At 45.4% G+C, this 22526-nt stretch overlaps 1 protein-coding gene across 1 annotated transcript in view; it reads right to left on the bottom strand.

Annotated features, from left to right (window-relative positions):
• ITGB3 (integrin subunit beta 3) overlaps window positions 1–17171 on the bottom strand; it is an 86310-nt gene extending 69139 nt beyond the window's left edge. The window contains exons 1-2 of the mRNA XM_044296513.1: window positions 17000–17171; window positions 10103–10185 (exon numbers count right to left, since the gene is read on the bottom strand). Coding sequence (XP_044152448.1) covers window positions 10103–10185; window positions 17000–17060 — 144 coding nt within the window. The 5' untranslated portion in view covers window positions 17061–17171. The remainder of the gene's footprint in view (window positions 1–10102; window positions 10186–16999) is intronic.
• Window positions 17172–22526: the final 5355 nt, after the last annotated feature.

Genomic DNA, 22526 nt, shown 5'->3' on the forward strand with positions numbered 1-22526 from the left:
ACTGCTAAAGGCATAGATAAGGTAGTAATGGTGCATTTAGATTACCTGACAGAGCAGGCAATTATCTGGAACGGACTGTTCCTTCCCGATAACTCTCTGCTTGTCAGTGGAGGAAAGCAATTACCTCCACTGTATGGGGACAAAGTGATGGCTACTGTCATCGCTAGTCCTCATACAGATTCATTATTAATAGGCAGCAGATCGCTGATCACACAGCGTGAAACGATACTTTAATGTGCTGCATGAAAGATTATTTCACCTGATGAACAAGCATTTTGCTTTCAGCTTCAAAACACCCTCAAACTAGAGTAAGCGGTGTATAGTGTGACGCTGTGTCCGATTATGTAAGTTTTATCCTCATACTCGCTTTCATTCCAATGCTGTGCTACCACAAACCAGCTGTCAAATTGAGAGGACTCCAGACCACATCCCTGCTTTTCGACCTTCATCCGATGCATTAATTTCAATGGGGCAGCATAAAATGTTGACAGCACACCATTTGCTGTCCGCATCCGTATGTCTGTTCCATCCCGGCAAAAAAAGATAGAACATATCCTATTCTTGTCAGTTTTGCGTACAAGAATAGGCATTTTAACATAGGGCAGGACGTGTGGAACAGGAACATGCAGAACATACACGGCTGGTATCCATGTTTTGCGAACCTCAAAATGGATACAGTCGTGTGCATAGGCCCTTATGGAGAGGACTCCAACTTAGTTGGAGCACAGCATTGGATTGCAAGTGAGTATGATTGGAGAGTTTTTTTTAAGCAGTTTGCACTTATTAATGCTAGTGGTAATCTATAGGAAACTATTCCAAGGAAATTCTTTAAATTTAATTGACTTCCTGGGATGGAAGATTCTCCGGCTCGTATCCCCATAACCCGAAGAAAGACTCATCAGCCCAATTTATTAACACAATAATTACCATGCATTGTACCTTATAACCATATACCTTATAACCATAGTAACATTAATCCAACATGTAACTTTTCCGTCCGTTTCTGTCCCAGGAAATTCCTATATGACGTGAAGGGATCCTAGAAGGCAATCCTATTAAACCATATACACCACTCGCGAATCTCCACTTAGGGCTGTTTCACACGAGCGGATGCCGTACGTGGCATCCGCTCCGTGAAAGAGTGCCAAGACCCGACGCAGACTGCAGAGGCACCGAGCATTAACATGACTGATAATGCTCCTTGCCTCTCTGTGACCTCTTTACTACGAAATCACGGTGACAACTGTGATTTCGTAGTAAAGAGGTCACAGAGAGGCACGGAGCATTATCAGTCATGTTAATGCTCGGTGCCTCTGCAGTCTGCATCGGGTCTTGGCACTCTTTCACGGAGCGGATGCCACGCACGGCATCCGCTCGTGTGAAACAGCCCTTATGATCCAGATTTTTAATCCAACTTTACCCTCGGCCGCACTCTCCGACCCAAGGGCACCAACTCTTCGAAATTATAACCCTGCAAGGTTATTAGCCCAAACAGGATCCCCCAGCTTTCCATTCACCACAAACCTCATAGATGCACGCAAGTTTTGCCTCCCAGGATCCCCCTTTTACCTGCCCGCTACGATGATGGCTTAACAAACACGGGTGGGTGGGCGGGCAACTTCAGCCCACGTTCCTCACTCTCTCTAAGCCCCTGCTCTCACTGCCTTAAATCCCCGACGCGAAATTGCCACTCCACCCCTCACTCCTCCCCTGCCATAACTCCATACAACCTAAAATTAAGCCCATCTGCCACTACCTTCCACCAAAGTCAAGCCACATTTCGCTACGGCTACACCCCGCTCCATTGCTTTTCGTCTCTTGAAAAAAAATAGTACTTTTAGATGCACCCAATGCCCCTATGTGAACCCTGCTGTCAACGACCCTCAAGACAAACAACTGATTCACATAGGGTATGGTAATGACGTGTCTACTTTTAACTTGGTGTGCTTATTTGGTTGTTTTGACCACAAGTGATTCATGTGAAGATCTGATTAAAAAAATGATGATGTGACACAAGTCTTCCATGCGTATCCAGCTGAATGTGAAATGTGGAAGGAAGTCTGTGCTAATAATTTTGGCTTATAATATACTACTGGAATTTGTGGTTTCACATTTTTGAAAAACTGTCGCAATTAATATACAATTTGCTCTAATACAGGAAATAATAATTATTAGGCAAGATGGATGCAGCACTCGAAGCATCACTCATGGAGAGAATTTGAGGCCTATCTTTTGCTGTATATTCAGGTCAATGGGTCCTCGCTGCAATACAGGATTCACACGGCCGGTGCCGTGCATTGCAGACTGCAATTTGAGGTCCGCAGCACGGACTTGGGGCGCACATGGTCATGCGAATGAGCCCTAAGTTTTACAGCTGACATATTTGGCTGGTGTTTCACCCAAAGTAAACTGTGACACAAATACCATCAGCTGAGCTATGTGAGGGCATTGCCATTGCCTGCTGTGGTGGGATATCCATAGGGATCACCATGTCAAAACCAATCAATTGGGTAGTACACTTGTTCGGAGAAAATAATGCATTACAATTACACCAGTGTTCGCCAGTCTGTGTCTTTTCTGCACTTCAAAACTACAACTCTCAGCATGCTCTGCCAGATGGAGACTGTCAAGGCATGTAAGAGGCGTAAACATGCCTGTAGTATGTATTGCTGTCTGTTCTAAACCTCTACTCCACAGTTACTTGTCTTCCTTTACTGTATATGTAGAATGAATATATTACTAATATATGCGTAGGACTGACTGAGCATGCTCAGAATGCCTCTCAGACAGAAAGCGCTAAAAAGGAGGGGCAGAGCTCAGTGCCGACAGAGCGGAGGGCAGCATCTATAAAGAGCTTCTGAGATTTAGACCAGAGATAAAAGAGTTGTTTACTTTTTGGGGGTCTTTCTGCCAGACCCTCCCATTGGCAGACCCCATCACTAGGTTCTGGCTCCCCCCCCCCCCCCCCAGCCGCCTTTCTCAGGTCTCAATGTGTCAACATCCTGTCTGATGTGGGTCACATGGCCGCTGAAGCCAATGACTGGCCACAGTAGTGACCTGGCCTCAATGTGTCATGTGACCCACTGATATGTGGCAATCAGGAGCTGACAATAGACTTTTGTCAACAGTTTGTGGAGATCTGTAGATAACCCGGAGTTATCCAATCCATTGCTGAAGTCAAGTTTAGTAAAATCTGCTGCCTGCTTGGTCTCTGTGCTTGTATACTACCCTAGTTGTGCCACCCTTACATTTTGGCATCACAAAGAGGACACACTTCCATGTGAATATGGTGGCAAACCTGTGTATACCTGAAATGTTATTCCCTATGATGGCAAGTACAGGAAGTCTACCTAAATAAAATGGCTCTAACATGTCACTGAAAGAGTGGACAGTAGTACTAAAAGGCAGCTCGCCTACATGGAGTCCCACAGATTAATGAAGTAGATCTGGCCATTTTACTGCTAGAAGGAGAGGTCCGGAGACCTGTGCTGCTCCCAGAGCCGGCGCTTCCATTAAGGCAAGGGGGGCAATTGCTAGGGACAATTGCAAGTCCTAGGGGCCCCCGCCGGCCCGCAACTAAATATATTTTCGTGGGCCCCATTCCCCCGACGCGGCAAGTGGGGGGGGGGCGGCGGCAGGGCACAGGGAGATGAGCGCTTCCATTGTGGAAGCACTCATCTCCATAGTCATCTGTATCGCTGTCCTCAGGACAGCGATACAGATGGCTGTGCGGCAGGGGAGGAAGAGGTGTGTCCCTTCCCCTTCCTCTGATAGGCTGCCGACCTAGTGCCTGCAGCCTATCAGAGGCTGGCGCAGGCGGCGTGATGACGTCATCGCGCTGCCTGAGCCATACAGCGCTGGACACATCGCATCGCTGACATGGAGGTAAGTATAAGTGTTTTTTTTTGTGTGTGTGTTTTTTGTGTACAATACTGGTGGCTACTGATATGAGGGGGGCTCTGACTACTGGCACATGATGGGGGGGCCTCTGGCTACTGGCACATGATGGGGGGGCCCCTCTGGCTTCTGGCACGATGGGGGGGGGGCTCTGGCTACTGGCACATAATGGGGGGGAGCTCTGGCTACTGGCACATGATAGGGGGGGCTCTGGCTACTGGCACATGATAGGGGGGGCTCTGGCTACTGGCACATGATAGGGGGGCTCTGGCTACTGGCACATGATAGGGGGGGCTCTGGCTACTGGCACATGATAGGGGGGCCTCTGGCTACTGGCACATGATAGGGGGGCCTCTGGCTACTGGCACATGATAGGGGGGCTCTGGCTACTGGCACATGATAGGGGGGCTCTGGCTACTGGCACATGATAGGGGGGGCTCTGGCTACTGGCACATGATAGGGGGGGGGCTCTGGCTACTGGCACATGATGGTGGGGGGGCTCTTATTACTGGCACATGATTGGGGGGCACATTTTACTGGCACATTATTGGGGGACATCTATGGGGCACATTTTACTGGTACATTATTGGTGGGCACTATAGGGTCATCTACTGAGGTCACAAAGAAGGGGTATTTTATATGGGGGGCTTTGTACAGTAGCATTTTATACTGTGACACAATATGGTGGGTACTATGGGGTCCTTTACGGGGGCACTAAGAAGGGGTATTTTTTACTGTAGGGGATCATCTCTTTTCAGGGGGTCACACTCACAGATATCTTCGCAGACACGATTATAATGTCCAAACTCTTGCTTTATTTCAGACACTTTAGCAAAGCACAGGTTAAGAAGTCGCAGCTTCAACTTATCACCTGTGACATCCACAGAAAATAACAAACCCTTGCCCGGCTAGGCTCTAACTAAACACATAAGCGTATCTCTGACTCACCTAGAGAGCCCTATTAACACATGGAACACAAATGCGGCTTTCCTCAGCCATTCAGTCCAGCAACCTCCAGGCTGTGACACTTCAATACCTTTTGGGGGATTGTGGCCCAGTAGTCCTCCCGACTCTGGCCTCGTGATCCTTGTTTCACAGGCCTCACCGCGTCACCCAAAGCTCAGGCTATCGCCTAGCCTCGTGGCCCCTCAGCCCACCCTGGCTGAGACCACTCACACAGAGCCTCACCAGGACCCTGCTTCACCAAACACTCCAGAGTGAGACACACCCAAGATCCAGTAGCAGGATTAAATAGGATCCCTGGACATGAGCATGTCCTAAGTCCCGGACTGGAGCATGGGGAACAGGCACCCACCCAACACATTGCCTGTTCCCAGTAAAAGCCCGCCCTTAACTAGCTGAACCAGCTACACTATCTATATGGTGTCCCCCAACTACTTTAGTGGACACCTGGACTAGGGTTTTTACTCCACCACGGCAGGGCCCCTTAGTGACACGCTCCTGGTGCAAACAACACCTCAATGTTCACATTGCCACAATACTTACAAATTATGGGGGACACGGAGGGCATCTACTGGGGCACTATATATGGGGCATTTTATACTGGTACATTATGGGGGGTACTGGGATGGAGGGGGGAGAGGAGCACTGTGGGGGCATTTACTGGGGGCACTATATAGGGGTATTTTATACTGGCACATTATGGGGGCACTATTTGGAACATTAGCTCAACTGGGGGCATTACAAGTGGGCATTTTTTGAATTGTCACATTATAAGGAGAATTATTTGTACTGGGGGGGCATTATGGTGGGCTTTATTACTCCCCTATGGTATGACCCCCTAGTAGCAGCACCAGCCTCTCCCTGCTCTGCGACCCCTCTGCCCCTTCTCCTAATTCTTATTATGAAATCTTTCTCATTAGGATAAAGCACAACATCAGCTCCACCGAGCCCCCCAGCCAAAGTGTTGAAGTGGTGTCCGAGATCCCTAAGGGCCAAGCCAAGTATTTGTAAGTTTTCATGTGAAATATGTTTGTTATACACATATAGCCTACACTGTGCCCCACAATATACAGTTTCTTCTGTATGAACGTCCACAATTACAGAGTCAATACGGGACGTTAAAGTCAGCAAGTGCCATGGGGGGGCCCCTTATTGTTTTTCGCCCCCCAGGGCCCCATTTCACCTAGAACCAGCCCTGGCTGCTCCTGAAGCAAAGAGGAAAAGCCTTGTGGAATAATGTTGTGGAATATTTTAGGGCTCGTTCACACGACAGAGACCACTCCATAATTTTGGTGGCGGCCACGTAGTGTCCAACTGCTTTCAATGGGAGATAGCACTGTAGTTCATGGGCTGGCATTTTAAAGCTACGACCTTGCCAAGAAGGGACATGGCCCTTCTTGGCTCAGTGTCCAGGTGGATGTCTTTTGAAGCTCCAGTAGGTGTCCATTAGCGGTTTAGCTACTTTCAGTGAAACTACATGCAAAGTGAACAATTGGGACAGAAACCTCGCAGTGTCTGACGTGGAGTACACTGCCTATTTTGATGTGTCAAAATCTGCCATGTGAACACACTCTGAGGCCCCATGCACACGGCCGTGTTTCACAGCCGTGTGCGGGCCGTGGAACCGCGGCCTGGATCCCTCCTGAGAGCAGGAGCGCACGGCGTCACTGGTTGCTATGACGCCGTGCGCTCCCTGCTGCCGCCGCAATACAGTAATACACTGGTATAGATCTATACCAGTGTATTACTGTATTGCGGCGGCAGCAGGGAGCGCACGGCGTCATAGCAACCAGTGACGCCGTGCGCTCCTGCTCTCAGGAGGGATCCAGGCCGCGGTTCCACGGCCCGCACACGGCTGTGAAACACGGCCGTGTGCATGGGGCCTTAGACTGTTTATATGTAGATACTTCATCAGCCCCCTTACAGAGGAAAAAATTCTTCATCAGTTGTTAGGGTCCATTCACACGTCTGCAATTTCGCTCCGCATTTTGCGGAACGGAATTGCAGACCCATTCATTTCTATGGGGCAGCACGATGTGCTGCCCGGACACGGAATTGCGGACCTGCACTTTCAGGTCCGCAATCCCGTTCCTGAAGAAAATAGAACATTTCCTATTCTTCTAGTGCCGGCAATGTGCGGTCTGCAAATGCCACTGTCCGTGTTTTGCGGATCCGCAAAACACGTTACGGACGTGTTAATGGAGCCTTAGCATGGAAGGGAAACACTGCTGCAATTTACAGTGGCATAGAAGGAGTTAAGGATGCCATAAGTCTTGGGCCTGTTAGTGGACTGCTGTGTGACCAATTTACTTTGGGACTGAAGTGTATTCCCTTAAGGCTTCTTTCACATTAGCGTTAGTACGGCTGTTCGCCTGCTGGACAATTCTAACGCTAATGTGAAAGAAGCCTTAAATAGTTTTTGAGAAGGCTGATGTCTCCCCCAGATTTTACTTTTCCAGAGTTGCTCACAAGCCAAGCGCATATGCAACAGGTCAGCCCTTTAATGACAGGCTACCACTGGGTGACTCCAGGCGTGGTGCTGGCAGTGCGCAGAGTTGCCATCCTAAACATCTTGAATCTATTTTGCAAGGCAGTCCAAAGAATATGGATGGTGGATCTGCCATATTTATCATTGTTCAGAACATGTTGGTTACAGACTTCTAGCTCTGTGAGAACAACTACTGCCAACCATCATCAGCTCCAGTGTCAGAGAAGAATATGCCAACAATGAAGGTTTCTGGAACTGCGCAGTGGTTCAGTATACACAAAAAGTATGGCCTCATTAAAGGGAACATATCATTTTTACTGTCAGTATAAACTGGATAGTGACATATCTCTTTAATCTCTTTTATTTTCTGTTACTGTAATTCTATTTCCTAAACATGATTAATGGGGGCAACCATGTTGCCTATAGGTCCTATCATATCTACTGTTTTAGTAACTACCAGTGTTCGCCAAGTAGTAACGCTTCTTCAGCATCTTTTTCTATAACTCTATGTTGTGCCATTCCTCTACTATACTTACAAGAATTTTAGTAATGAATTCCCAACAGTCTGCAATAAAGGTCTATCACCCATAGGTGTGTCCCTGCACAGTCTTACACTATCCAAACAGTGCTGCTAGTGTCAGACTATGGAAGGACACGCCTTCACCTGGTAACACTCAGATGGCCCTTTACTGGTGGCAAATCATTTGTAAACTTCAAACAGGAATAGTAGAAGAATGGCACAAGGTGGAATTATATAAGAAGATGTTCCAGCATTGGTATTACATGGGGAATGCAAGTAGTTACTAAAGCAGACATGAGAGGAGAGGTGACAGGTCTCATTTAACGGCATTTATAGATATGCTTCACATCAGCCGCCATGGGCCATAGACACAATAGTCTGGAGGGGACTCATTGGAGGCCTTTTAACAAAGATCAGAGTTTTACGTTAGAGGATGTACTTAATTTGTGACAAGACATTCAAATAGTCACAAACTGTCACAAAGGCATTCAAATTGTCAAAAACCGTAGGTCTGAGACTATTTTACAAGTTTCTGGGGAAGGGATCATAAATTAGGCACCCCTCCGAAACTCCTTTTTAGGCTTCTCGACACTTTTCCGAAGTGATGAGAAAAAGGGGTGGGCTTAGCGGAAGGGGTGGGGCTTTGCATCGCCTGCCGCATTCCTATAACTAGAAAGTCCTCTCTGACGCTGGCCAGATACATAATGAACTTACAGTATTATTAACTCTGTACCCGGCCAGCGACCCACATGCCCTCCTAAATTCACCTCATAAGCTCCCTGCTCCATATCCTAATCAGAGAGAACTAGAGGAGGGCAGAAAATGGCAGCGACTAATGGCCACCACAGAGGGAAAGCTTTTGGGGTAATATATTGTGCTGCTCTGTGGTACATGCAGGGGTGCACCACCAATGAGGCCAGGTGAGGCGATCACCTCAGGCAGCACCAGGAAGGGGAAAGACGGGGGCAGCAAAAGGGCCATGAGCATTGAGCACATTCATTGTGGCAAAGGGGTTAGGTTAAGAAATTGGCATGGGGGGCACAGTTTTAGTTTTCTCCTCAGGCAGCAGAAAGACTAGGTGCACCCCTGGGTACATGGTTCTAATGGGACAGTATTTTGCACTATGGTATTGCTGACCCTGCCTATTTGTCTTGCCCCGTTTCTGTCAATTTGAACCCGACTACAACATGGGGCCACTTTTAGGATTTTTTTCCGAGGCCACTTTAAGTTCTCAGTCCACCCCAGGTGTACGTTACATGTGGGTAGTATATAGTGCAGCCTGTTCTGGTATTGTACAACCTGTACTTCACTATATATACAATGTTTGATATGTAACTGAGCTTGGTTTTCGCAGCTATCTGTTTGCTGATACGCAGAGCGATGTAGTTTTGCAGCAGGAGAGTCGTAAATTATCAATCTCTACCATACACAGTGCCAACTGAAATCAGTGCAGGCACCGATGGTCCACCTGAGCATAGATCTGACCTTGGCATAGCTGTCTACTGACAGGTTGGTAAGGGAGGCAGCTTTAGGCCTCATGCATGCGACCGTTGGATGTTTTGCGGTCCGCAAACTGCGGATCCCCAAAACACCCATTTTGCGGAATGGAATGGCCAGCCCCTAATAGAGCAGTCCTATTCTTGTCCTTTATTCTTAGACCTATAAAAAAGTGCTGTGTGTTGGACTAGTTAAGGTACCGAGTCTAAGCGCAAAAGGTGGTTCCTGAGTTAGTGTTCCCCAACTCCAGCAAATCCTGGCCTAAAAGGTATTCGGACAAGGACTGTCGAAAACATCTGAATGTTTTTGGTATGGAAATCTTTTCTGTCCAACTGGTTCTTCTGCTACTCCCCCCGCAGTCATAGAATATCTATGGAATGACTGAAACATATAAACCAAAAGCTTGTTCAGTAGACGCCTCAGCTCCAAGTACAAGGATTCCCAGATGTGAGATGTGCTGGGGGAGCCGAGAGACACAGCCCCACGTGGAGTGTGAACCCAGGGAAACATTGCCTTATTAGGAGGCTGAAGGAAAGTGGGAAGGATCTGCAGACCACTGACGGCATCAGGGAGGGAACGCTGCACAAATTCAACCAAACAATCAGACAACATGCAAGAATCCTAGGACAATATTTATAATGCATCAGTCTCATCCTAGCAGAGCCAATATTGTGGTTTGGGCAGATGGACATCAAACAAATTCTTGTCCAAGCAGCTGACAATCTACAGGGCCTTACCGTTTGTGAACACCAGGCACATATGGGACTGACAGCTAGGCACTGCTTACAGGAGCTCACTCCTCGTGAAGAGCAGATGGAGGCTGAAATATAAAGATATTGTTACCTACAGAAGTATATGAAGATGAAGAATACTGCCATCATTTTCTTACATACAGTGAAAGGAGGCCCCAATAAATTGCAGAATTCGGAAACTGGAAATGATAACTGGTGGGGTATACACCGAGGACTTTCTGCAGTGGATTTGCATGCAGAAAATCCACAGCATTTGGACAAATCTCATCCACGTGCTGCAGACATACCTTGACGTGCAGTGCTGATTTTTAATTCACAGCATGTCTGTTTATGTTGTGGATTTCTGCCACAGATTTTTTTCCTTTTGCAATGCAAAATGTGAAATCTGTGTTCAATCGGTGAATTTCCACATTCCACAGATACGCTGCAGATTTTCCGCTGCTGAACCAGTACATTTGGTCGTGCCCTAAACATTTCAAAAGCTGCAGACCGGTAGAATCGTTTTCAGACCTAGGAGGGCAGATTTATAACCAGCCTAAAATAAGATAAGTCTGTTGCCCATAGCAACCAATCACAGCTTCCATTTATAGTGCTCTTGGAAAATGAAAGCTGCGCTGTGACTGGTTGCTATGGGCAGTTTTTTTTCCCTTTGAGACAGTTTCTACCAATTAATGCTTTTCATCATGTTGTTTTCTTGCACTCAGCTTAGAGGGAACACTGCATGCAAAGATATAGGGAATAGCAATTGTTTTAATTGGACAGAATATGGCTTTTGTATGTTAGCCTGTAGACCATGCCTCCCTAGGCACCGAGCCTAAGTATGCCCATGTTAAAGTCCTATTTCCCTCAACAACTATCGTCATGATAATTGACCAACGATATTTGGTCATGGACAGTCTTACCAAAGGAAAACAACCGGACCTGAACCCAATCGAGATGGTTTGGGGTGAGCTGGACCGCAGAGTGAAGGCAAAAGGGCCAACAAGTGCTAAGCATCTCTGGGAACTCCTTCAAGACTGTTGGAAGACCATTTCAGGTGACTAACTCTTGAAGCTCATCAAGAGAATGCCAAGAGTGTGCAAAGCAGTAATCAAAGCAAAAGGTGGCTACTTTGAAGAACCTAGAATATGACATATTTTCAGTTTTTTCACACTTTTTTGTTATGCATATAATTCATAGTTTTGATGCCTTCAGTGTGAATCTACAATTTTCATAGTCATGAAAATAAAGAAAACTCTTTGAATGAGAAGGTGTGTCCAAACTTTTGGTCTGTACTGTACGTTACAAAAAAAAGGATACGAAAACTGAGCACACTACGTTCTTGTATCCTGCAGAGTCCGGTAAAAAAAAATGTATACTTATTTTTACAATGAAACTCTATGGTAAACGGATGCCACTGTATGGCATAAGTCTTAGGTATCCGTTTAAGATATACGTTTTTTGTATATGTTAAACGGATGAGAAAAACGTGATGTAAACACTACCATACAGTGACTGGATAGCACCACCATACATTAACTGGTTAACACCATCATATAGTAACTGGATAATACCACCATAGAGTTAATGGATAAGACCACCATACAGTGGCTGATACCATATTCAGTCAGTTTGCCCAAATATTCAAAAGCATGTTATCCTATATAATCATTGTAGCACCAGAGGTGCAATGCTAAAATAAGCAGAAAATGAAAAATGGCTCAAAGACTTACATGGGAGATACCATACTAGCAGGAGAAGCTGAAGGAGTCCTATACAGTAATGCAAGACCTGCATCACTAAAGATCAGAAATGACCATAAAGCTACCTGAACACACCAGCAGCTACACCTGGGTGACCCTGCTTATCTGCTGATGCCCAGACAACCTGAGAAATATGGAACAAAGAAGAAACGGAGCAGATAAGGAGAGGTACTCCTAGGGCCAGGGTCATAAATACCAGTTACTGACTGCACTATTAGGCCTCATGCACACTGCTGTTGTGCGGCCGTTCAGCGCATTGGAGACCGCAATTGCAGTCCCCAATGCATGGGCAACATCCATGCAGCGGGCCGCACCCATTCAACTTGAATGGGTCCGCATCCGTGATGCGTGGTGCACACAGCTGGCGGGCCCAACGGCCGTGTGCATGAGGCCAGGGCCGGCGCCACCTGTAAGGCGACCTAGGCAGCCGCCTAGGGCACAATTTAGCAGGGGCGCTGGAACCGTGCGGTAAAAACCTTGGTTAAGTGGCGGCTGGCGCTCTAGTAAGAATCCCTCAGGCGGCACAGCACTGAGCCGGCGGCCGGAGATGATGTACAGACAGTCCAGAGCCTCAGTGAAGCCGTGGGGGCGCAGCAGACCAGAGAGACTGACACCGCTGTCTCTCTGGTCTGACTGAGCTTACCTTCAGGCTGAGGGTGGAGGCGGAGCTCTGCCAACTTGGATGGAAGGCGGGGTAGCTCAAGGGCGCACAGCCGCGCACTGTGCGCCCTGATCTCTACGTTTACACACCCTGACCCCTCCCACCCTTGAGCACGCAGAGCAGAGAGGGGGTGGAGCGAAGAAGGAAGGGAAGTCCACTGAGAAGCCGAGCAGCCAGCCACCAGCAATTTCCTGCCTCCCACTGCCTTCTGGGACAGAAGTGGGCTCCTGGATTGGAGTGCAGCTGCTTTCTTCTTCCCCAGGGCTACATTGATGTTTGTTTCCAGTCCCCAGAGTCCCCGGAGCCAGACCAAGAGCCAGACTGCAACCAGAGACTAGATCATCATTGGCACCCCAGTCCAAAACTGGATCTATGCAGAGGATTTACTAAGTTAAATACAAACCAGTGAAACAAACCAATACATTTTGTAAAGTTTGACAAAAGTGCACCAAAATTCATCATCCAGCACGAGTGACTGTTGCCTCATTAGACTGCTTAGTCTCAGTTTACACTCTCTAAATATTAGACAAGATTGGTAAATCTGCCCCTATATCTTTATTTTGAGGTCTGATATGTGGTCTGTAACTATATTGAAGACCATATGTACTATTCCCAATTCAAATTCCATTGGAAGGGAGCATGACCTATATAAATGAGCAGGGTCCTCTTCTAAATGGAGGCCATGACACACTGCCGGATCCATCACACCACCAACACCAATACAGGGTTGCCAACCAAAATTTTTATTTTTTTTCTGGACAATTTATCAAAAAATCACGGACAACCAACAAATTCAAAAACTATAAAGAACTGTAAAGATTATAAGTGATACACGGTTATAGGTCAGGAACTAATAGTGAACATATTTACTGTGACCTGCTCAAGTACCACCAGTGTCAAAAAAAAAAATGTATCTAATTTTTATCATGGACACTGGAAAGACACTAGACATTAAAGGGGTTGTCTCACTTCAGTAAATGGCATTTATCATGTAGAGGAAGTTAATACAAGGCACTTACTAATGTATTGTGATTGTCTATATTGCCTCCTTTGCTGGCTAGATTCATTTTTCCATCACATTATACATTGCTCGTTTCCATAGGTTACGACTACCCTGTAATCCATCAGTGGTGGTCATGCTTGCACACTATAGGAAAAAGCGTCAGCCTCATTGGTGGCCTGGACGATGGGAGCACACATAGGCTGGTGCTTTTTCCTATATTGTTCAAGCACAACCACCACTGATAAATTACAGGGTGGTCTGTAACCATGGAAACGAGCAGTGTATAATGTGATAGAAAAATGAATCCAGCCAGCAAAGGAGGCAATATGGGTAATAACAATATATTAGTAAGTGGCTTGTATTAACTTTCTCTACATGATGAATGCCACTTACTGAGGTGAGACAACCCCTTTAAATAAATGGTGTTATATTACGCTTCACATAAACCTAATTTGCCATATTAGATGTGTTTTATGTGACGGTCCAGATGTGTTAGCCATTGACAACCCAAGTCATGGTGCCACAGTAAGAAAACTTTAGCCATGAACAGACACTTTTCGAGCCTTTCTGAAGCACTGAGTTTTCACATATGACCTACAAAGTAGAGGTGGTGAATGCTACATTTTATCAGAATGTTCTTCATCTTAAGACGTTTCTTATTTTCTTGGGTCACCCCATACATGTCACTATACACTCACCTAAAGAATTATTAGGAACACCATACTAATACGGTGTTGGACCCCCCTTTGCCTTCAGAACTGCCTTAATTCTACGTGGCATTGATCCAACAAGGTGCTGATAGCATTCTTTAGAAATGTTGGCCCATATTGATAGGATAGCATTTTGCAGTTGATGGAGGTTTGAGGGATGCACATCCAGGGCACGAAGTTCCCGTTCCACCACATCCCAAAGATGCTCTATTGGGTTGAGATCTGGTGACTGTGGGGGCCATTTTAGTACAGTGAACTCATTGTCATGTTCAAGAAACCAATTTGAAATGATTCGAGCTTTGTGACATGGTACATTATCCTGCTGGATGTAGCCATCAGAGGATGGGTACATGGTGGTCATGAAGGGATGGACATGGTCAGAAACAATGCTCAGGTAGCCCGTGGCATTTAAACGATGGCCAATTGGCACTAAGGGGCCTAAAGTGTGCCCAGAAAACATCCCCCACACCATTACACCACCACCACCAGCCTGCACAGTGGTAACAAGGCATGATGGATACATGTTCTCATTCTGTTTACGCCAAATTCGGACTCTACCATTTGAATGTCTCAACAGAAATCGAGACTCATCAGACCAGGCAACATTTTTCCAGTCTTTAACAGTCCAATTTTGGTGAACTCGTGCAAATTGTAGCCTCTTTTTCCTATTTGTAGTGGAGATGGGTGGTACCCGGTGGGGTCTTCTGCTGTTGTAGCCCATCCGCCTCAAGGTTGTGCGTGTTGTGGCTTCACAAATGCTTTGCTGCATACCTCGGTTGTAACGAGTGGTTATTTCAGTCAACATTGCTCTTCTATCAGCTTGAATCAGTCAGCCCATTCTCCTCTGACCTCTAGCATCAACAAGGCATTTTCGCCCACAGGACTGCCGCATACTGGATGTTTTTCCCTTTTCACACCATTCTTTGTAAACCCTAGAAATGGTTGTGCGTGAAAATCCCAGTAACTGAGCAGATTGTGAAATACTCAGACCGGCCCTTCTGGCACCAACAACCATGCCACGCTCAAAACTGCTTAAATCACCTTTCTTTCCCATTCTGACATTCAGTTTGGAGTTCAGGAGATTGTCTTGACCAGGACCACAACCCTACATGCATTGAAGCAACTGCCATGTTATTGGTTGACTAGATAATCGCATTAATGAGAAATAGAACACGTGTTCCTAATAATTCTTTAGGTTAGTGTATATTAAAGGCAAAAGGAATATATTACCAAGACAGGGCATATGTTCTTTACTTGACATTACCTCATATAAGTCGAAATGTTCTCCAAACTAAAGCAAATTCTCAGGCAGACATGGCACCTTGCCAAACAATGACACACATAGTATATATCTATTTATCTAAGATCTGTTTTAGGCCTCTTGCATACGAAAAAAAACATTTCTGCTTCCGTTCCATTTTTTGCATTCCGCATACGGACCGTATACGGAACCATTAATTTCAATGGGTCTTGAAAAAAACGGAAGGTACTCCATATGTCTTCCGTTTCCGTATTTTCGTTCCTTTCAAAGATAGAACATGTCCTATTATTGTCCGCATAACGGACAAGGATAGTACTGTTCTATCAGGGGCCAGCTGTTCCGTTCTGTAAAAAACGGAATGCACACGGACGTCATCCGTATTTTTTGTGGACTGCAAAATACTGAAAAAGCCATACGGTCATTTTTTTTATATGGCACATTTACTGCAGCACTGTATAGAAATTGTCATCTGTTTATCTCATATCTTTTTCATATCTATCTATCTATCTACCGTAATTATCCATCTTATATCATCTGTCTCATATCTATCTACCTATCTATCTACCTATCTATCTCATATCTATCTATCTCTCTCTCTCATATCTATCATCTATATCTAATATCTATCTACCTATCTATTTATCTCATATCTATCTATCTATCTCATATCTATCATCTTTATCTAATATCTATCTATCTCTCTCTCTCATATCTATCATCTTTATCTAATATCTATCTATCTATCTATCATCTTTATCTAATATCTATCTATCTATCTATCTATCTATCTATCTATCTATCTAGATATAATGCTTCAGATCCTGTGTGAAACGTGTGGACAGTGGGAAAAGTGATTCAGTCCTATGCCTACATCATATGTTATAAGGCAGTCTCAGGCACTTTCATGTTGCTCTGACATTTTTGACTTTTTTACAGGGTATCGCCTATTGCATACTAAATATTTCTTCACAAACAAGAAGGAGACATGTACACACAGATATCTATACATTGCATGCAGTTCCCCAGCACTGGGCACTAACCATAAATCTTCAGCTGTTGTGGATCTACTACTCCCAGCATGCCCTGCCACTTCTAGGGGTAGTAGAACTACAACTCTCAGTATGCCCTGACATATCCAGATGTTATGAAGCAACAGCCTCTAGCCTCCATCTCTAGTTATCATGGACATACAGCTCCCAGTATACCCTGACACCTCTAGCAGTTGTGGAACTACAACTCTCAGCATGCCAATGCAATGCTGGGAGCTGTATTTCCCCAAAAGCTGGAGACTCATATGTAACTGCTCAACAAGATAGTAATAACAAACTTTATTAACATATTCTGCAGGACTTTACAAGCAGAGGAAGCAATAAACATACTCCCTGTTCTCCAGAGCTTACAATCTACATCTGTGCATTAAGCAGATGCGTGGACATACATAGATTTTTATGGCTAAAAAAACAAGTTACAGGAACTATATGTGATACAATTCTCTGTCCACTTACCACAGCTTGTAGAAGAGACCAGAAATACAAGGATCAGACTTCTGTACACAAACGTCATCATGATCAGCCAGAATTTGGGGGAGAACTCTGAACAGTCTCCTAGAATCCCCCACCAGGTTGTATGCTGACATTCAGCTGAGCGCCGGAGTGTAAGTACCAAAGCTAGTCATTACAACTCCTCCCTTGTCCCTAGTTCACACCCTGCAACTCCTTTTCTCAATCTTAATAGACCCCCTATACTTAGTCACTTCATCTGCTCACTGCTGCCTCCCTCTGGCTGATTTATGAAGTTCAGGTAATAAGTTCATTTGCTACATTATTGCATATGAGCTGTTTATATTCCTCTCTTGAAATTCAACAGTCATACAACCCCTGTTTTATATCACATGCTGTTTTATAGCAAAATACTGTTTTGCATCCGGGTTTTCTATCTTCACAGCCTCAAGTTCAAGACATGTCCCAATCGTATTTCTCTGTGGTTGATCCGTTTTTTTGAATCACACCAGTTATTTGGGCAGTTATTTCCATCAGTAAGGGCTCATGCACATGACAGTATTTTGCGTTCAGTATACTGGCTGTTTTTTTTAGTTCAGTTTGCTTAACCATCTATTGAAAATGTTATGCCCAGCCCAATTTTTTCTATGTAATTACTGTATACTGTATATGGCATACGGAAAAACGGAAGGGAAAAATGCAAAGGAAACGGAAACACAACGGAAACAAAAAAACGGAACAACAGATCCGTAAAAAAAACACTGCAAAACACTGAAAAAGCCATATTGTCGTGTGCATGAGCCCTTATTGCGAGCCAAAACCAGGTACAGGTCAAAAACACAGAACAAGGGCAAATTTTTCCATTATACCTTATCTCTGAGTAGGCTTCACTACTGGCTCACAATAACAGATGGAAATAACTGACCAAAGTGTAAACTTGCCCAAAGACAGCAAACTTATTTTTTTATTTATAAAGTTTTATCATTTTGTATGCAATGGAAACCAGGCCCACACATGGAGTCCACTGAATAGAATGGGTGTGTCCTGTCTGCAGAACGGACCAAAGCAGTGCATGCTACAGCTTTATCCCTGCGGATCAATGGGCTACGGGGGGGGAAAAACGGATGTCTGAATACACATATGGAATTCCATCGGATCCGTGTACTGGAGAACAGGGAAAGTACATGGACCCTACCAGTAGGTAATGTTAAGGTCAGAATATGGTATGTGCAGACTGCTGCACAAACCATACAGGGCTTCCCATCTCATATACATTGCACTGAGGGCATATACACAACAGAGGAGAATCATGAAGTGGTGCCCTTTGGAGAAAAGGGGCCCAGACATGGTCTGTACCATCCCCTTGAGACAAAGTGGATAGATGCTGTTTAATACTCCTCTTCCAAGAGAAGGAGGCATTTTGTTTCTTAGAAAAAAGTGAAGAATTGGCCTAAGGGTGGTGAGGATGCACCTCTGTCCAGCACCATCATGTGGGCCCATCTTGATGTTTGCTTAGGAGTGTAGGCCACTGAACTGATTCAGTTTTGGAAGCTAAAATCAGGAGTGGATCATAAAAAGGGAGGCAAAGTATAAAGGACAGATACGACTTCTCCTCTCATTACAATCCACTCCTGGTTTTGGCTTCCAGAACCGCATGTAGAAACCTGAACGCGTGGCTGTACCCTTAGAGCAATTGCATAAGATGTCGGCCAGCCTCGGGTAGCACTTTGCTGATTCACAAAAAAAACTAAAAATGGGTATACCAAAATACGTTCTGCCTGGAGAGATTATTAAACAATCATGTGGTGGGCAAAACTCTGTTCATGCTGTGGCCACATTGTGACATGAACATGACGTGCAGGAAGTTTGGAGAGGGTCTGATAACTTAAGAAAAGCTACATATAATTCTGCAGAAAAGAGAAGGAAAAAGGAGAAATTATAGAGCTCATTTTCAGTACCGTCCAGGTTACAACTGAGACAGCATGCCGGGATGTGCTAGGGAGTGCCATAATGGCTCCTGCGAAGCGAAATCTGCAGGACAGTGCCTCCCCTAAGTTAACTATTCTGTCCTTGGTGTAATACAGTACAAATGAGCTCTCTGTGCGCTCTGGTGAGCCTGTCATGGTAGGCAGGAGCCAACCTGAAAAAGCAGAGCTGCAGCAGCATTGCTCAGGGAGAACTATTACTACACTATCTTTTTTACCAAGTTGTCTCTCCATGGACTCCAAAATGACTGTTTTTAATGTCTTCCTAATGTAGTCACTTTCTGGAGAACCTATCGCGATTTGTTGCCAATTCCTATTCAGGGCTCATGCATCCCACAAATGTCAGTTCTGCAACTTAAAGAACATGTCCTATTCTTATCCGTATTGTGGACAGAAATGATGGAAATGAGAAAAATGCAGAATGCACACGGAAGGTATCCGTATTTTGAAGATCTGTTGTATGTGGACCGCAATATACACATGGCCGTCTGAAGGAGGACTTAGAGGGGTTATCCAACAAATTTTACAAAATATCTGGAGTGATGCACACTATTATTTTCACTATATAAATGGGGGGGGGGGGGGGGAACACTGCTGTCTAGTGTTATTCTTATTCTTTTTAGGCCTCTTGCACACGAACGTATTTTATTTCCATGTTTTTTGGGCGGACCGTATGCGGAACCATTTACTTTAATGGGTCCGCAAAAAAAACGGGAGTTACTCCATGTGCACTCCGTTACCGTATGTTCGTATTTCTGTTCCGCACAAAAACAGAACATGTCCTATCATTGTCTGCATTATGGACAAGGATAGTTCTGTTCTATGAAGGGCCAGCTGTTCTGTTCTGCAAAAAACAAAAAGCACACAGATGTCATCCGTATTTTTTGTTCATCAGTTTTTTGCGGTCCACAAAATACATACGGTCGTGTGCAAGAGGCCTTAGCTTATTGCTCTCTGCAAGTCTGGTATCTTCGCTTTCTCTAGGTGGGCAGCAGCTCATCCCATGTGAAATCAAGCATCTGCATCTCCCAGGAGCGCATTGCAGTCAGCTCTTGCTAACCTCTTCTCTTGTCTTCCATCCGTGCACAAAGAACCCCAACATTTAGACCAAAAAGTAGCACTGTGGTATGTAATGCACTCTTCCCAGTTTCTTTCTCTTAAAGCCTCTTGCACACGAACGTGTGCGCCCCGTGGTCGTGCTGCGGTCCGCAATGCACAAACTCCGTCCGTGGGGCAGCCACAGCGGATCACAGACCCATTCACTTTAATTGGGTCTGCGATCCGGCCGTTCCGCAAAAAGATAGGACATGTTCTATCTTTTTGCGGAACGGAAGTACGGGACGAAACCCCACGGAAGCACTCCGTAGTGCTCCCGTAGGGTTCCGTTCCGCATCTCCGGATTTGCGGACCCATTGAAGTGAATGGGTCCACATCCGTGATGCGGAATGCCCACGGAACAGCACCTGTGTATTGCGGATCCTGCAAATGCGGTCCACAATACTGCCACGGAGCGCACACGTTCGTGTGAAAGAGGCCTAAGAGGTATAGCTTATATTTCTATGAATTTATGTTTAATAACGCTTTTGGCTGCATTCACATCTGCTACGCAGATCCAGCAGGCTGTTCCGGCAGAGAGCAGCCTGCCGGATTTCACTGGATCCAGATGCAACAGTTCACTACCGGCATAGTTGTTGGGTTTCGGCTGGACAAGAAGAATGAATGGAAGGTGTCTAGACTGTTCACTATCGTCTATACCCTGCACTGAGAGGAGCAAGAGAGCTGAGAAGTTACTGAGCGTTTAGTCCACCAATGAACGCAGAAGGTGGACTAGAAGGATAAACAGCAGGGGGCGTACCAGAGAGGAAATGTAATCAACATAAAAAAGCCTTACAATATCTTAATTTCTTATATATTGTAATAATAATACTTCATTTGAAATTGCATAGGAATACTTTTTGTGGGAATGGGACCAAACTGTAGTACTGGACACAGCCTCTGGACAAAAGTGGTGCTATTTCTGGAAAAGAAATAATTGTGGACAACACTTTCATGTCTTCACACGATAATTGATGTTTTTCCCTCCCTATATGCTTCCCAGAATTTTTCAGTTTAACAGGATCACAAAAATAGCTGTCTTTTCAGAGTCAGAGAACACGACAAAACTCCAAAAACAATACACACTGTGGAAACGAAAATGGATATGCGCTTCTGGAGCCAGTTAAAACAGCTATAAATCAGTCCTACAATAGTACTATTTGGGGAGAAAGGCAGATCTAGTAAAGTGTAAGTGTTGACTGCAAGCCCCAGAATGCTACGCAGAGGTAAATGTGGACAGTCTGCAGAGAGTAAAGACGCTCTGATCAATACAGAAGATTCTTAAAAGGAATGACATTTTTTTAAAAAATTTACATGTACTTATCTATATCGTCCGCTTTTTTATATTGATGACCCAGCCTCAGGATAGGTCAACAATACAAGATCAGCGGGGTGCTGACTGCAGGCACTCCTCGTCGATCACCTGTTTACCTGCTCGTCAGCGACACTACAAGGCGAGCAGATGTAATTACAACTCAGACATCCCATGGGATGGCACCTTTGTCCCCTTCCTAGGCCGTGTGACGTCTCGTTCATTGGTCAAATGGCCTAGGCGCAGCTCAGCCCTATTGAAGTGATTAGGGTTGGTCTGCGATACCAAGCACAGTCGCTATATAATGTACAGCGCTGTGTTTGGTAAGCAGAGAGACGCCCACTGCACTACTGCGAACGCCGCTGCATTCTCAAACAGCTGATCTGTGGGGGTCCTGGGTTTAGGGCCCCCATGATCAGATACTGATGACCTATTCAGATAATAGTTCAGCAGTTAAAAACACTTGGAAACCCCTGGATAACGCCAAAAAGGTATGTGTGACTTTTTGGAGCGATGTGTGGGCAGCCGCTGATTGAAGCCGTGCCAGCTGTCCCCTAGTGGCTTACAGTAGCTTCGCCCAGTGGCATTGTGCTGTCTGAGTGTGCGCGGCATCCACAGCACTGACTGAGGCTCTCACACTCAGTCACTAGAGTTATATCCCGCTCTGTGACTGGCTGAATGTGATAACACAAGAGCGGGATATTGGGGGAAGTAGCACATTTGGGAAAGAGTGGTGGCACAATGGGTGCAAAGTGGCATTTGGGGCAGACTAGTTGCACATTGGGAGCCAGGCAGCATTTGGGACAGAGTGATGCCACATTTAGGAGCAGAGGAGCATTTGGGGCAGAGTGGTATCACTTGGGGGGGGACAGAATAGTGGCATCAGAGTAGCAGAGTGGTGACATTTGGGGCAGAGTGATAATGACATACCAGTGTGTGGGGGCCTGGCCAATAGCAAACTCGTAGAGGCAGCGAGGATTGTTGTATTTTACTATACAAAATTGTATTTGATTAGGGCCCTCAAGTATAACTTTGAAATGCTAAGTCCACCCCTGATTGCCCTTTGTGTAGATCTCATATAGGACACTACAAAACATCCATTGGTTGCTACTTAAGTAAAAATAGTTATGCTGCTGCCCTG

The sequence above is a fragment of the Bufo gargarizans genome, chromosome 6 (assembly GCF_014858855.1).
Source record: "Bufo gargarizans isolate SCDJY-AF-19 chromosome 6, ASM1485885v1, whole genome shotgun sequence".
Lineage (NCBI taxonomy): Eukaryota > Metazoa > Chordata > Amphibia > Anura > Bufonidae > Bufo > Bufo gargarizans.